The 15,391-nt window shown below is 32.9% G+C and overlaps 2 protein-coding genes across 7 annotated transcripts; one reads left to right on the forward strand and one right to left on the reverse strand.

Moving 5' to 3' along the window:
• Nucleotides 1-52: 52 nt before the first annotated feature.
• On the reverse strand, nucleotides 53-2,897 carry LOC124219842 (oxidized purine nucleoside triphosphate hydrolase). Of its 2 annotated transcripts, none has more exons than XM_046628016.2 (4): nucleotides 2,215-2,897; nucleotides 1,797-1,953; nucleotides 1,326-1,471; nucleotides 53-983 (listed from the first exon to the last, which is right to left on the reverse strand). In XM_046628016.2, exons 1-4 carry the CDS (start codon nucleotides 2,318-2,320, stop codon nucleotides 805-807), a joined length of 588 nt encoding a protein of 195 aa, XP_046483972.1. In that variant the 5' UTR covers nucleotides 2,321-2,897; the 3' UTR covers nucleotides 53-804. The 2 variants fall into 2 exon arrangements, with proteins under 2 accessions (XP_046483972.1, XP_046483973.1); XM_046628017.2 differs by having other exon boundaries at nucleotides 1,797-1,979; nucleotides 2,215-2,890.
• Nucleotides 2,293-14,794, forward strand: lqf (epsin homolog lqf). Of its 5 annotated transcripts, none has more exons than XM_069135920.1 (12): nucleotides 2,293-2,433; nucleotides 5,424-5,475; nucleotides 7,497-7,589; nucleotides 7,728-7,986; nucleotides 8,121-8,320; nucleotides 8,408-8,453; nucleotides 8,569-8,731; nucleotides 8,883-9,012; nucleotides 9,414-9,498; nucleotides 9,922-10,314; nucleotides 10,403-10,585; nucleotides 11,461-14,794. In XM_069135920.1, the coding sequence occupies exons 3-12, from the start codon at nucleotides 7,497-7,499 to the stop codon at nucleotides 11,577-11,579; spliced, it is 1,671 nt and encodes a 556-aa protein (XP_068992021.1). In that variant the 5' UTR covers nucleotides 2,293-2,433; nucleotides 5,424-5,475; the 3' UTR covers nucleotides 11,580-14,794. The 5 variants fall into 5 exon arrangements, with proteins under 5 accessions (XP_068992021.1, XP_068992022.1, XP_068992020.1 ...); XM_069135919.1 differs by lacking the exons at nucleotides 2,293-2,433; nucleotides 5,424-5,475 and adding exons at nucleotides 6,574-6,964; nucleotides 10,932-10,952 and having other exon boundaries at nucleotides 11,461-11,594; XM_069135921.1 differs by lacking the exon at nucleotides 5,424-5,475 and having other exon boundaries at nucleotides 2,307-2,433.
• The last annotated feature ends 597 nt before the right edge of the window (nucleotides 14,795-15,391 follow it).

Raw genomic sequence — 15,391 nt, forward strand, 5'->3', positions numbered from 1 at the left:
GGATCAATTTTTATTTATTCAGAAACGAAAAAAGATATACAGATGTGTTCAAGTTGTATCGATATGATTTAATAATATTTTACTGACAAACAAAAGTAATTAATTAAATTTAGAGTGAGGTAGCTCCAATAGTTGATTTATATAACTATACTTTTAATATTATATTTATTATTAGTCACTGATCTCTTACCTAGTTTCGAATATTTATAATAAGTGAATGCGACAGCTAACTCATAAAGACTTATTGACTGCATGGAGTCAGAATATTACTGATGACAATTTGAATTGTTGTATTGTGAAAAAATAAACTGGTTTTCAGCTTTTTTAACACAGAACTAAATTATCGTATTAGCCCTATATTTTTAGCGATTGTGTACTTAAAACTATTAGGACACAAGTTTAGATTTTATTTTTATTCTTATTAATTTTATTTAGAAATTATGAGTATTTTTACTGCGAGTTGAACATTACCAAATAGAATAATAATAAATAAATTGTCTTAAAAAAGAAAGCTAACCAAATGCACATTCTTGCTACAAACTGACATACATGATTGTTGGTTCCTTAATTTAGACACATCTTAATGTATTACTCGTAGAATATGAGCATGGCCCGTTTTGTTTTGAGCAAATACTTTTTTTATAACTATAAATTATATGGAATTTATACGATAAGGTGATTGATTAATGAGATAAATATTAGTATTTGCTTAGGTACCATTTACGCTGTACATAGAAATCTACTTCTTGGATTGAAGGTTCTTAAAGTGTGTGTAAAATACTGTGGACTGACTCAGGTTGTAAGCTATTCTGATAGCTTATCCAGGACTTGGATATTATATTTTAGGATAAGATCTTCGCCACGATATAAAAAATGTCCTTTAAAGAATTCCCCTCTTAGCATGTATGGAAACCAGTGCTCGTCGTCCAGCCACATATTCTTGAAAGGGATATTCTTCAAGTTGTACCATTTTGGTAGCATTTCTAGATTTTTAAATATTTTATATTAAACACAGTATAATGTTATATTCTTAATAAAAGGAAACAAAAACAATAACTAAATAGATTTATTTATTAAAGTAGGGTAAGAGACACAGATGATTATTGTTCCGTCAGAAATATTGGAAAAGAAAATGATAAACCAAGAAAGATTCTTAGGCTATAAACTAGAAAATTTTTTCGTTTTTTGTGTAGTTAAAAGTTTCAGTGCACATTTTAACAAGCAACAGAGCAAATACAGTACTCTTCAAAATTGTGATACCTATGCATATTGTATTGGTATGTGTTTGAATGTATCAACATCATTACATGTAAAAATTTAATTACCTTCAGATTCTATTACACTTCCGTGATATTCGTGGGTTTCAAACACATGCACTTCCAAAAGTGTGGGATCCCCTTCGAATTTAAATTCAAGCAGGCCAACATTCTTCAGTTCTTTCGCAATCAATCCGCACTCCTCTTGCAATTCTCTGTGAGTATTAAATAGCGTTTTAAATTAAATTGTTCTCGATTAAGTTATCACGATAAACGTAAAGAAAGAGAAGTGATCTCTTAAGATTGTTTTCATGTTATTCTTAAAATTTTATTTCAATTTAATTGAACGGATTCTGATTTATGACTAACATTTAATTGTAACTGAATTGTATCTCATAAACTATTGTTAATTGTCACGCTATTATAGTTAAATATACAAAGTTGTTGAACGAAAATCATATTGTTAATTTGAATTATGAATCAACCTACATGTTTAATTACAGAAATACGTAATAAACAGAAAGTAGAGGAAATTCTCACCGCACAGCGCCTTCAGATATCGTCTCACCGGGTTCAATTTTGCCGCCAAACCCGTTCCACTTTCCTTGTCCGAAACCGCGTTTCTTCATGCCGAGCAATATTTCAGATGCATTTCGCACGAAAACAAGGGAGAAGACTTTCTTAGCGGTCATTTGATCTAGAATCGTTTAAGGCAGATTTAATCTGAAAAAAATGATACGTAAATAATGGACCATTTTATCGGGGCTCGAGAACTCGTGACCGACAAGCACACTCTACAAATACGCGCCAAAACCTCCGAGTTATGACACGTGCTTGGTGCAATTTTCAACAATTCGTCCCTGACTCGATGTTTTTCTCATCGGACATCAAACCAGTCGACTTGAGTATTCAAAGCGTCTGTTAGACTGTAAATTTTCCGATTACTATTAAGTAATACCTCGTGAATGCTGTAAAAAGTCCGTGGCAAGCGTAGGAGAGTTGACAGATGACTTATCGTAGACAGGAGGAACGGCTAGACGGAAAGAGCGGCCATCTTGGTTCATAGTTGCTGATTCGTCAGAGTGCTTGTGAATGAACTTGTGATAATTTACCTCTTATGTTGTTTTCTCATCATTTTCATTCTAAGTTCTGTGTAAAATTTTAAGTATCTAACGAGGTAAGCAACGTGGAATATTCAGTTGTTCATTATCAACGATCTGTGTAACAACACCGCCCGTTTGACACGCAATGTTATGACGGGACCTAGAATGTTTCTCTAGTGAGTCCAATGCACTCCCTCGGTGCTCTTTCCAATAGATTTTGGGCCGAGCGTACTTTCGCCTGCGTATACAATATCGTGTGTCTCTACCAAAATATTTTGATAAACATGCTGTACGTTTCCAGAACATAATATATAACCCCACGATGATTATCATCGAATTACTAAACGTTCAGTCTACCTCTGACACCCCCATTGGGTATAACCAAGAAAATTACAAACGTCAAACTAGTTTCTGACATATCCCGTTTTTTTTAGTAGTACTAGTAGTAGTAGTACCACTACTTAGTAAGGATAGTAAACGTCACTAATGCGTACGTATCCAGCATTGAAATTTGTTGGAAACTTGTGTGTGTGTGTGTGTGTGTGTGTGTGGAGTGCGAGCAAGGAGTGTGTGTATGTACATGTTTAGGAATGTTCGTACAAGGACAAGTGTCTGATCATTCAGAGCATGCCTTCGTCGAAACATTACTTCAACGGTTTACCCAATATTTCTATTACATTATTTTCCAATCGTATTTACGCCAGATACTGAAAAATTTATTACTTTAAATTCCGTGCATCATTTGCTGTTGCCTCCAGTATTCTCTACTGTAAAGTTCGTACTTTATTTATTTTTAAACGTTCTTTTGTCACTTCTTTTGCCATCAATTACGTATGATGATGGTTATTTTTTTAAACCACTTCCTTAGTCACACTGTTCCAATGAAATAATGAATCATTGGTAGAAGCTGTCCTGACAAAAATCTTGAGACGGAAATTCTACAAATGTCACTAAGCAACAACAGACCATCGTCAATTAGGCGACGTTTCTTTTAATTACTTGATAAAACACACTATCCCGAAAACAAGATGGAAATGAGACTGTTTTTCGAAAAATGAGTCACTCTGTGAAATTTGTGAGATCATAACATACTGCTTACTTTCAAGCTTATGTTAAGCCCTGTCAACCGAGATAACTGGAATGCTCTGTTATCAATAGTGTCTGTATCCCAACATAGAACGGCGAAATGAATGACATAAAAAGAAATGTAAAAAATGTAACAATAATAGGTGCCGTGTCTGTACCGTCAGATAATGTCCGCAACTAATTTTTTTACATTATGCTTACAAGGTTGAATTTAGTGACATCAATGTAATGAAATATTGAAACAGAAATCATAGTTTCGCAATTCCACGATGACTATGAATTAGTTTGATTTCCAAAGTACAAGTATATTCGGCGTTACGATAGTTTGCTTGATTTCAGGCAATCCTAAAATTATGAAATAACTATTTTTCCTACAAATGTATCGTCACAGCAACGTTATGAACCTGATTTAATTTTTCTTATGTTATCAACGAACTGAAAGTGCTGAATTTTGTCTACTGGGAAATAGTTGAACGTGAAGTAGATCAATATTTCCATGGTCATTCAGCCATATTACGTTTACTTGAGAAGCCTTACTTCGGACTATGTAATTGACTTTACCGCTAGACTGTGTAAAGTTGAATTCAACTGACGTGTTTGGACCGAAAAATAACAATAACAATACTATTCCATTTATTTTTGGCCTTAGATCCAGAGTCGCTTGTTTTTTTCAAAGTACTTTTATTCACGTGATAGCAATGACCAATATATTTGGCATTCAAAGCATGCAGAACAAAGCAAACTTGTATTTTTCCTCAGTACAAGTGACGCGCAACTCTTTATTTACTCTTCATGTTCTTCAATTATGCCTTGGATGTTAAAAAAAATCAGCAATTGATTGCATTCGTATGCTAAAATGATATATTTTTTTCTTCAATTGAATTATTCCACAGACCTGTTGAAATTATTTTTGGAATTCACTGGTGCTTTTCTAGTTCAAACAGAGCTGTGATGCAGTGTAGAAATTGAATAGTCAATTTTAAATCTTTTACACGAACACTCACGTAATGTTTATTAGTATATTTACTAGATTTGCTTGTATGGGTTCTCAGGATTTTATCTAACAGAAAGTAGTCCACTTCTCTCAAGTTCATACTGTTGCAATATTTCTGCACCAACTGCTTCACTGTCTTTGATGCTAAAATCGTAACTTTCAAGTGCTTATGCTGCTTTGGAATAACAGTAACTCACTCGTTGACCAACATCAGCTTAATTTGTGGATCGTGATACGTTGTCAGTTGAACTCTTCTTTAGCCTCTGTCTACTGTAAATCTAAATCCATGTATGATACTCTAAATTGTGTGAATGTACAATTCAACAAAATAATGATACAGCATCTTATGTAAATTTCATTACAATTCTGAGAATTAAGGAAGAAGTTCCTTCTCGGTATATTACAATACTTGTCAGATAGTGATATTCGGCGTTGTTGAGACTAAATTCCACATTCAAAGTCATACTTTTGCCCAAGAGTGTACGTATACCAAGTGCGTCATGAGATAAGTCTTTCATTGTTTATCGAGTGTGATGAAAAATCTTCAATACAACAGACTGACGTAGAGGTCTTCAATTATTTCTACGTTTTAATCAATGAAGAAATGTAGCATGCAGACTTGTATTTAAAGATCGACGAAGATGATTAAGTAATCAAGATATTTGAACTCGCCTAATTAATTGTAGCACTGCATTCAATCAACAAAGGATAAAAGCAAATCAATAAATGGAAAGAAGTACGTAGTTTTTTTAAACAACGATGGAGTTACACAAGAAGGATTCTAATGCTCGACTTGCCTCAGTGATGTTATATTTTGTGATTATATTACTGCGGCACCTACTCCTAAACCTTATTTTAATTCTTTGTCTTAGGAGTCTATCTAGATCTCTGAACCTGATAATATACACTTTCTGATAATAAGTGATAGGAGAATCTAGACTTGTGAATCAACCATTGTCAGTACTAATTTCTAATTACTTGCAGCTGTGCGGGGACATTTAGTAAGAGTGAGACGCGAAAATAAGAACTTACCAAAGTAAGTAAATCTTTATTTATAGTTTTTAAATCTTCGCCCAATCAACAGTAACACAAAAATTTATCACAGAATTTTCATGCATTCAGTTAACATTTTACAAATTATCCGTCTGCTTTTTGGTCGTTTGATATGAAGTTATATTTTAAGCCTGAATTAAACGTGCGCCTGCCATTCGTTCTTTCATGTATTGCCTTTGAATACACTTTTCGAAATACGTAATTAGCAAAATGCCACCAGGCTCTGAGTAATAAAGCTGTATAATTGAATAATAAACTATTCAATTTCAATTGTGACTGTTTATGAAAAGTATTTTTATTAGTTAAAAATCACATACTTCTGACTTAAATTACTCTTTGTATGGTTTTACAATTACCTCAGATTAGAAAGTATCAGACGCTATTGCCATCTTACCTACCTTGTACCTCTTATCTCTTATAATTTTATTTGAGTGTTTGCATTTTTCGCTTCAGACTTCGAAATAAAGCGACAGTCATACCTGGTATTTTTAACATCACGATTTCATAGAAATATATAATTTCTGTTGGTATTATAACATGATATTCTTGTGTTCCATGTCAATTTAGTTTGACAGCTCGCTACAATTATAACAGGAAAGAGGAGTAAATACTGTTCGTATGCGCAACCAGACCAAAAATTTCACAAAAAGACTTTTCTATGTAGAAATATGAGATTTCTTCATCAGATCTGTAAATAAATTATTATAGTTTTATTTGTTAGTTATGTGAGTCAGTAAGTCTCTTTATGTCTTAACAAGACCTTCGCCAACAGGAGTAGGTCAGGGACAATTTATTAAACTTTTGCATGGTACATATGAATGTTGAATGTTTGGCACGAATTGACAATATAATTCTTTTATAAATTAAAGACATTTGGAGAAAAGCAAATCAGCGCAACGAACTGTAAGCTCATGAATTTTTAGGGTCTATAAATAAAAGAAGTATGCTCTGCTTTTACAAATTTCGTAATTTGAAATTAATATTCAGTGGACTGGAAATTTTGTTTGCAACGTGAATATTTGCTCGTAATTAGTAATTAATACAAGCTGTTCTTATACTCCAAACTCACGATATCTAGAGATTCGAATAACATTTGATAATTTCGTCATTGGAGTAATAATTCACAATCAAGTGTGCTGTGCCTCTGACAATATTTACTCAGCTCGTTATAACAGTGCTGTTATTCGCACTCGTTGGCAGAACGTTTGGGGTCACTCAGTTGCTAAGTATACTTCTAAAGAAGAACATCCATGTGTCTACCTGCTCTTACGAGGCACAGCTTTCTTTTATTTGAAACACATTAGAGTTTTAAGTCATTCATTGATAAAAAATTATACATTCGTTGAATTTTACTAATTTGAATAATGAATATTGCGTGTATGAATAACATAATCCCTACCCGAAGAATGGGTTTTCATGACCGATCTGATCATGAGACTGGGAAGCTCGAATATTCGCCTATGGTAGGAAAAGTGTGTGAATAATTTCTTTCACATTTATTATATTATAAATTTTCCTCATTTTCAATTTCTGAGAATACAAATGGCTTCAGTCCAATTTGTCTCATCGTCATGTTTTGGGTTGTTTTGAAACTCGAGAATAATTTTTATTTCAACCATGATAACATCTAAACGCTATGCTACTGATTATTCAAATGTAGTACTCGAACAAGGTCAAATACACTGTGAATGATGGGTCTTACATATTACAAAAAGCATTATTTAATTGTGCAACTATCGTCATCCTGTACCAGTTGGCCTTGTATTTATATCGAGGAGAGTAATTTCTTTATTAAAAGATTTAATATCATAAACATATGTGTTTGACCAGAAGTTATGTTCTATTTTTCATAAAAGCAAAACAAACGCAGAACTTGAGTATTTTTTGTTCCGTAATTAGCCCTACCTTGTCTCACCTCTTATCACCTATCAAATACGTATCATATATTTTAAGAAAAAAAAAGAAAAAAAACAACTCATAGCTAATATTTGCGAAACATTTTAGATGCGAAGACAAGGCCAAGATGTGATGCAGGTAAACCTGGCAGGTATCCGACGGGACATCAAAAATCTTGCTCATAACTATAGTGACGCGCAGGTAATCAGAATTCAATTATTTGAATACTTTTATTTTGAAGCTTATCAGATACTACACATTTTAGATGATATTCCGTATTCAGAAATGCTGAAAGGAAAAACATGGTAATAATGGATGTTTCGCTTTGATATCTTACAGAAAGCAGTGCGCAAGGCCACAAGCAATGATCCATGGGGTCCTAGCAGTACACTGATGGCAGAAATAGCTGATCTGACTTACAACGTTGTAGCATTTACAGAGATAATGCAAATGCTCTGGAAACGACTTAATGATCATGGAAAGAATTGGAGGCACGTTTACAAAGCATTAGTTCTTCTGGAATATTTAATTAAAACTGGCACAGAAAAAGTCGCTCATCAATGCAGGGAAAACATCTTTTCTATCCAGACTCTAAAAGGTGAGCTCTTCTTCAATTATGGATCAGAGCAGAAAAAAAAAATCAATAAATAAAAAACAGCCTCATATGTGCTTCGACTGTTTGATAGAAAAACTGAGACCATTTTAACTATTAATTACATTAATTACTTACAGATTTTCAATACATGGAGGGACCTAAGGATCAAGGAATTAATGTAAGGGAGAAAGCTAAACAGCTAGTAGCATTATTGAAAGACGATGAACGGTTGAGAAACGAAAGAGCACGCGCATTGAAAGCAAAGGAAAGATTTGCACAATCTCTGAGTGGTTTCGGCAGCGATGGATTAGATACGATGTCTCCGATGAGTAGCGATGTAAGCTTAGAAATCAATCATTAGGTATATATCTACAATTAATTATTTCTATTTCATTTCGTTGTTATATCTTTCATAAAATTTCAGTTTCAAGACTGGGAGCCATGTCAACTTTCAGAATCAGCATCCAAACGTAAGTTTTAATTTGGCTGTATCATTTTGCTTCATGAAAATTTTAAAAATTGGAATTTAATTATATCAAGTTTGTTCATTTTCAATAATTATAATTATTTCTTTTAATTATTCAGCTGAGCTGGAAGCGGCGAGACCACAAACCGTTGGCGAAGAAGAACTCCAATTACAACTTGCTCTTGCAATGTCTCGGGAAGAGGCTGAACAAGAAGAGCAGAGACGACGTAGTGATGATGTCAGATTACAGTTGGCTTTGAGTCAGAGTCAGCAAGATTTCAAGTTAGTGTAAATGAGTGAAATCAGCTCACAATTATTTTATTAGTCATTTGAAAAGAGGTATCAGCAAAAACAGGTTGTAGTTAAAAAAAACTGTGACTTTGTAATTTCCTTGGGAAAACTGTTTGATGAAAGCTTGCAATCTTTCTTTCAGATCACCTCCGTCTGATAAGCAAAGTCACGTACTCGACTTACTCGATGTAAACTTAGGAGAGGCAAGTGGCTCATCTGCTCAGGTTGATCCTTGGGGTGTTCCTACAGCAGCACCTCCACCGAGACCTCAGGTAAGGAAATAATTATTAGACACTAATAAGTTGTAAATTAAATATGTCGCATTCATCCAATGAAAATATTGCACCATTTGCATGCTGCACGTTAGTCATTGGACATATCTCATTTTTACCGCATGGAGGTATGTTGATAGCTGATTGACCAATCATTCAGCCCTATAATTTTAATTGTGAGAAATTATTCAAGGATAAAGTGAACTCTTATGCGAGCTCACGTCTCTAAATTTGCGTAAAAGAGGATATACAGGATTCTAATAATCAAGGATTTAAAAAAAAACATCTGTTTTATTTCTGTAAAGCTCATCTACAAGTAGCTGATTTTTTCTGTGCATGGAAAGGAAATTTTAAATCAATTTTAATGTTAACTAAATACAGGTGTGTTTCTAATTTCTTAGCCACATACTGATCCATGGTGTGTACCGACAAGTAGCGCTTCACCTCCAGTGGATCCGTGGGCTCCAGTTCCTCCACAAAGACCGAGTAAGTAATTTAAGATAAGCAATTCCTCGTTCCTACTTGAAATACTAATTTCTATTATTACATGTATATGATTTTTTTTTTGCATGGTCTTAAATCATAATTAAATTTCGGTGACAGCGTCGTCAGGTAAATAATCAAATGATATTCTTGATATTACCTCATGCCATTTTTTCATAATATGTAACTAAGTACTGATTCATAATCCATATACGTGTGGTACTTTGCTTACGTGACTGAAAAATTTTAGTAACATTGAATGGTGACATTGCGCTAATGAATCACTACATCCATGGCCTTTCATATCTTCATTTCGTCACGTGTTTCAAAATTTTGAGAGATCTCCTCTATTAACAGCTTACTGTGTTTGTTTAATATTTTAGTCTTCTCTATTTTATATTGCACACAACATTTCTTAATTTTTAGCTGCTGCAGTGGATCCTTGGCGAGCTCCAGTGGTGTCACCAGCAACAGTTGCTCCTCGTCCTGCGGATCCATGGGCTCCATCGCCCGGAGCCGAAGGCTCAGCCCTTGCTTCTCCGTCACCGTCTTTTAATAATCCTACCCTTACTCAGAATATTGGATTTACAGCTCAGTCTCCCCAAAATATCGGTTTCAATCTGCCTACGTCAAATATTGGCTTTAGCAGTCAGACTAATGGTTTCAATGGTAGTGGAAGCGGATTTAACGAATTTAGTGCTCAAAACCAACAAAACCCTGTGGCCGGCCCGCTTGGAGATTTGGATGAATTTGACGTTATCAGTAACAGAGACAAGCTGAGAACTAGTCCGCAACCTAATAACGGAGTCAACAATAACAGTGAGCATTTAAAAAAAAAATTACATATCCTGTGAAATTCTTTGTAAAACTTCACAGGTATTGCATATTTATTTTACAAATTTAATAGTGCTAGGAACTGCGATGTCGCCAGATCCGTTTGACCTCGGAGGCCTTAGTGATAATCTTTCTGCAAGTACGGGAGCTGTTAAGAAAACTCCTCAATCATTCCTTGGCGAAAATTCGGCGCTTGTTAATTTGGACAACCTTGTTAGTGCCACTGCGGTTAAACCACCTGCTCCGGCACCTACAGGTTAGTAAAAATTTGTTTTTAATGACGTGCTGGTTTTTGATATCAATTTAAAAGCAACAAAATTGATTTACTATCTTACCTTTATCTTTGCTACCAGTCGAAAAGTTATGATAATCAAGTAAATTTAATTATGCTGAATAAAATTCCGTATCTTTTAGGTGAAAAAAAATTACGATCAATTTTTGAGTAAAATATGTAAATATTCAAAATCTATACTATGCAGAAATTAAATATCACAAAATATAAACAATATGAAATCACGGGGAGACCTATATTCCTTTATAAGTTTTTCACGCTTGTCAGCAATACTATTTTTATTAACTTACATGTAACACTTGTCATACAGCATTTCATTGGAAGTAACTTTGTGAGTATATTGGTTCAATTTAATGCATGGTGAACGATGCATGGAAAAGGTTTTGTATTACACATAATCGCTGATTATTCGAAAACGAATGTTGAATTCCTGTCGCTAAATGTAAATCAGTTTCGTTTATACAACTTTGCGGACATAAGCGATTTCACATATAACTTTATTGATTCAAGTGTTGAGACGAAAATTTTCCTTCCAGTTTCTTACCTCTGACTTATAGTCAATTTGCATACGTAGTAGTTGTTGTTCTTCAACGTACTTAGCATCCTGTTGTTCTAGAAGTGGAATTTTTATTCAAAGTCCACAAGCTTGTTAATGGGCATATGCCATATTATTTGTAAGCTACCCAATATGTTTTTGCACCTATGGATACAGTGCAATGAGTTGATTAATTAGTTTGTAACGTTTAGTTTTTAATTGCTTTCCTACTTCAATTGCCAGGAAATTTAAAACAAGTTTGTACATTTGTGTAATATTGTCCGAATTTCGATACATTTTACAGTGACGGTACCGTATTTGGCAAATCCATTTGCTGCAGCGACACCACCACCTCGTCCAACAATTAATCAAATCCGACAGGATCCCTGGTCAGGCACTGCAGCAAATCCATTTCTTTCGTAGCGCAACTGAGAATCTAATGATTATGAACCAATGATCGAACACATCGTATTCTAAAAAATAGTTGAGAATAATATTAGGAGCTTGGTTATAGACAAGTTTTAATATGAGGTATGGTATGGATTTATATATTGTATGATAGGTCAGAACGAACTGAATTTACTTCGTCAAGCATAAAATTTCGGGCGCAACGTTATTCAAATTTTCTCAAATCATATACTGTTATGCATTGACATAATTTGATCGTGAAAAGACAGGTTATTATTATTATAACCTGGTATTACTGTTCGAATTGGTACAACATGACTGATTGTTTTTGATTTATACTCAATAAACTCATTTGATAACTTTATTCAGTATTCATAATCAGTCGCGATATTCGTCAATTCAGTAATATTTTGTAGTAATGAAGGATGTCAATTGCATCTAGTGAGTAGTGTTATAATAAGAAGATTACCTTATAAAATAACACTATTGAATCATTTTAGGCGTGGAACAAGGAGACGAATTTGGAAAACGTAATGCCAAGTTTATATGCTTTTACAATATTATGGTACAGATATGGGAGAGATGATTGATATTTTAATACACGTGATCAAGTCTGCATCGTGTCAATTGTAGTTCAGAAGGAGGTGTTTTTTTTTTCGATGTTATTCATTTTATCCCAAACCTCGGTGAAATTATCACTGTTGAAGAATCAATTTTTTTTATTATAAATACTTCTGGTTTGAACCGTTGTTACGGATCGAAAAAATAATGAACATTTGTTTTTCTTCATTCTCAGAATTGTTACGCATATGATAATTGTAACTTTTTTTTCTATTGGTGTTTGGTATACATGGGTGTAATTAATACCATGCAGATTTGAAACTGAAGAATTTTTTAGCAAATGACTTGATATAAGTTAGCAAATATAAGATAAAAAAAAAATCGACTCTCCAGAGCAATGAATTATCTTCAATTTTGAAATATAAATTGGGAAGCCCAGGTATATAATGTTACGAAATGATTTAATGTAGTAACGGGTTGTAGAATTGAACTGAAATATTTATTTTACAAACAGTCTGAGGTTTATGCATAAGTACGTGTGTGTGTATACATATTTATTTATATATATATACACACACACACACCTCAATACATACATATACACATATTAGGGTGATCCTTATTTAGGGCTTCGACAAATTTTTTATCATTCATCTGTCAAATATACACCTATATATATACATATATACATTTGCTTTTTTGGGAATAAAATGAGTATTTACCTACTTCTTTGCAATTTGTTCATAAGGATTTATTAATTGAATGAGAAAAATGTTTAGGAGAATATATTGCAAAGTGTGGTATGTAAAAATATCCAACTGAACTAACATAATAGGGTCATATAATCTGTCCTGTCCTGACAAAATTTTATCCGTTTGTGAAAGCCCAAGTTCAGCGGTTAGACACACATTTGTCAATTGTACTGTAGTCTTTAAGAACTTCGGTAATTTTTACAATTCAATTCATATCTAAAAGTAAGTAGCCTTGTAATCGAAGAACGAATAAAGAAGATTATTCATTTGTCCATCTTTGGATTTACTATTGAACTTGGCCTACTTTCACAAACATAAAACAAATAATAACGAAAAAAATTAAAAATATATAAGTAATAATATGAAGGAAAACAATACAATACAAAGTAAATCTTACTAATTTATTTCTCATTTATGAGATTCACAATTTTACCTCGACATGTAGGAAAAAAAGAATGAAAAGTGTAAATATGTTATTGCGTGTTAATCTCTCAAAACCTTGTTTGTATAATTATTTAAGGTAAAATATGATTTAATGCATTGTCATTTTGCTTTGTAGAATCGGTGTTTTTGCAAAAGAATCGATGTCTGTGAACTATAGATGGTGTATCATTTTTTGGTTATATTCTTTAAAACGCATGAAACTTGAACAGTATTTATTGTGTTGAATGTTTTTAATGTGAAGTGACCAGGATATGTTTTATTTTGCATTTAATAATTGAAAATGTGTATTATACCTATACGAATTGAATTTAAATTTGTTTTACGCTTTATTTATAACAGAATACTTTTTTGTTAGAATCTTTTACAAAAACATCGCTTGTATATTTCATAAAATTGAATACAAAGATAACCCTTGAAATACCAGTCTCCAGATTTGAATTCTCAAATCTACACATTGTAAACTATATGTATATCGTTCACCTGTAATCTTTGAAATTGGGTGAGCTTAATACTACTACTCGATCAATCAATTGGTGCAGGTATAATAATCTGTTTTGGTTGCTACTTTATATTTAAGATTAACTAAATAATAATAATTATACGATTGTACATTTTATTGGTGAGTTTTGCTAGTGATGAAAATTGTTGTTCACATAAAAATGAAGCTGTCGTTCAAGGAAAGACGGGTGTGAAAGTATTTATATAATCTAACCATCGGACGCATTGCAAATGAGCGTATCGAAAATTTTTTGATGCGAATTTGAATATTTTTCTATGAGATACCATTACGATAAAATGCATTCGCCTGTTACCAATTTTTTCTCTAACAACGCCAATTCTCGTATAATTTAGTAAAATTGCAGATTAAATCAATTGTGCTACAAAAATTCCAGTTAATTTAGTAGTTCCGTAGCACTGTCAACTATTTAGGGAATATAAAGAAATGGACGACCAATCAATTACGAATCAAAAATATAGCTGTGCCAAGGTTTCATTATATGTATCCTGATCAATAAAATTTTCAAATTCAACGTGCAATATAAGATATTGGTACATGTACTGTAAGGTATGGGAAGTGTTTCAAGAAGATTGATTTAAATGTCAATGTACATTTTCACTGTGTGAATTCATTTTTATGTGGATAAGAGAAGCATATTTTAATTAGCTTGTTTGGGTTGATGATCAAAGTGCAGTGCGATGGAATTATTAATGAAAATGGATATTGGAAATGAAATTTGAATATTACCTATAAAATATTTTAGTAGACTATATTATATGAGTATAACTATTATTATATTTATTATTATTATGATTATTAATATTAATATTATCACTATCACTACCATTACCATTAAATAAACGAAAAAAATCGCGTTAAGTTTTTAATTTTACTTTTGTTTTCCTAGCTATATAATTTTTCTATTACTTCTTATCATTGCTCTGAGTTTATTATTATTCAAGGTGATTTGATATTAGTCAGGTGAAAAAACAATATTGACGTATTCTCAAAGAAGAGCTCTACGCTTTGTTTCATCTTGTCACTAAAGAGTCGTATCAAAGATTTCAGTCAAGCGATCGTTGGAAGTGCTTGAACCATTAGGACGAGATATATTCAGATCTGGATTCAAAAAATTGTACAAGATGCAAATTTTTCAAAAATAGCACATCCCTTACATTTTTCCGCGTCTTGGACTGAATATTCTTACACAGAACCAGAAAAATAATCCGATTAATTTTTGGTTTTGGGATGTTCGGTGCAAATTGTTTGATGGCAAATTAAAAAAAGTAGAACACATTTATTTTAACCGTCTTACATCAAGCTCTCTCCTAAAATGTTCATTTCATTGAGGTACTTTAAATGCCGAGAACATGAGAAGCTTACTTGGTCAGTAGGGGCTGTCAATCAAACAAGTGATCAGGTAAACCACATTGGAGCAACGTCAATGTCGTTATCGAAGTAAGGTTTTGATAGTTTAATATCAGTAAAGTAAGAGAATCAAAATGTTCAGTAACGAAAACGAGGTTCTTATACTATGTGAAACGTATATAATTTTTGAACTACTGGTAAAT

Source organism: Neodiprion pinetum, chromosome 5 (genome assembly GCF_021155775.2).
Source record: "Neodiprion pinetum isolate iyNeoPine1 chromosome 5, iyNeoPine1.2, whole genome shotgun sequence".
NCBI classification, from domain to species: Eukaryota; Metazoa; Arthropoda; class Insecta; order Hymenoptera; family Diprionidae; genus Neodiprion; species Neodiprion pinetum.

What these genes read in the sequence shown, in the direction of transcription:
- LOC124219842 (XM_046628016.2), bottom strand. Translation starts at nt 2,320, where the DNA reads ATGAACCAAGATGGCCGCTCTTTCCGTCTAGCCGTTCCTCCTGTCTAC. An exon ending in CTTTTTACAGCATTCACGAG is followed by an intron (nt 1,954 to 2,214) that starts GTATTACTTAAT and finishes AAACGATTCTAG; the next exon opens with ATCAAATGACCGCTAAGAAA. An exon ending in AAGTGTAATAGAATCTGAAG is followed by an intron (nt 984 to 1,325) that starts GTAATTAAATTT and finishes TTAAAAATCTAG; the next exon opens with AAATGCTACCAAAATGGTAC.
- lqf (XM_046628009.2), top strand. Translation starts at nt 6,857, where the DNA reads ATGAATATTGCGTGTATGAATAACATAATCCCTACCCGAAGAATGGGT. An exon ending in AGTTCCTCCACAAAGACCGA is followed by an intron (nt 9,499 to 9,921) that starts GTAAGTAATTTA and finishes CTTAATTTTTAG; the next exon opens with CTGCTGCAGTGGATCCTTGG. An exon ending in TAACGGAGTCAACAATAACA is followed by an intron (nt 10,315 to 10,402) that starts GTGAGCATTTAA and finishes CAAATTTAATAG; the next exon opens with TGCTAGGAACTGCGATGTCG.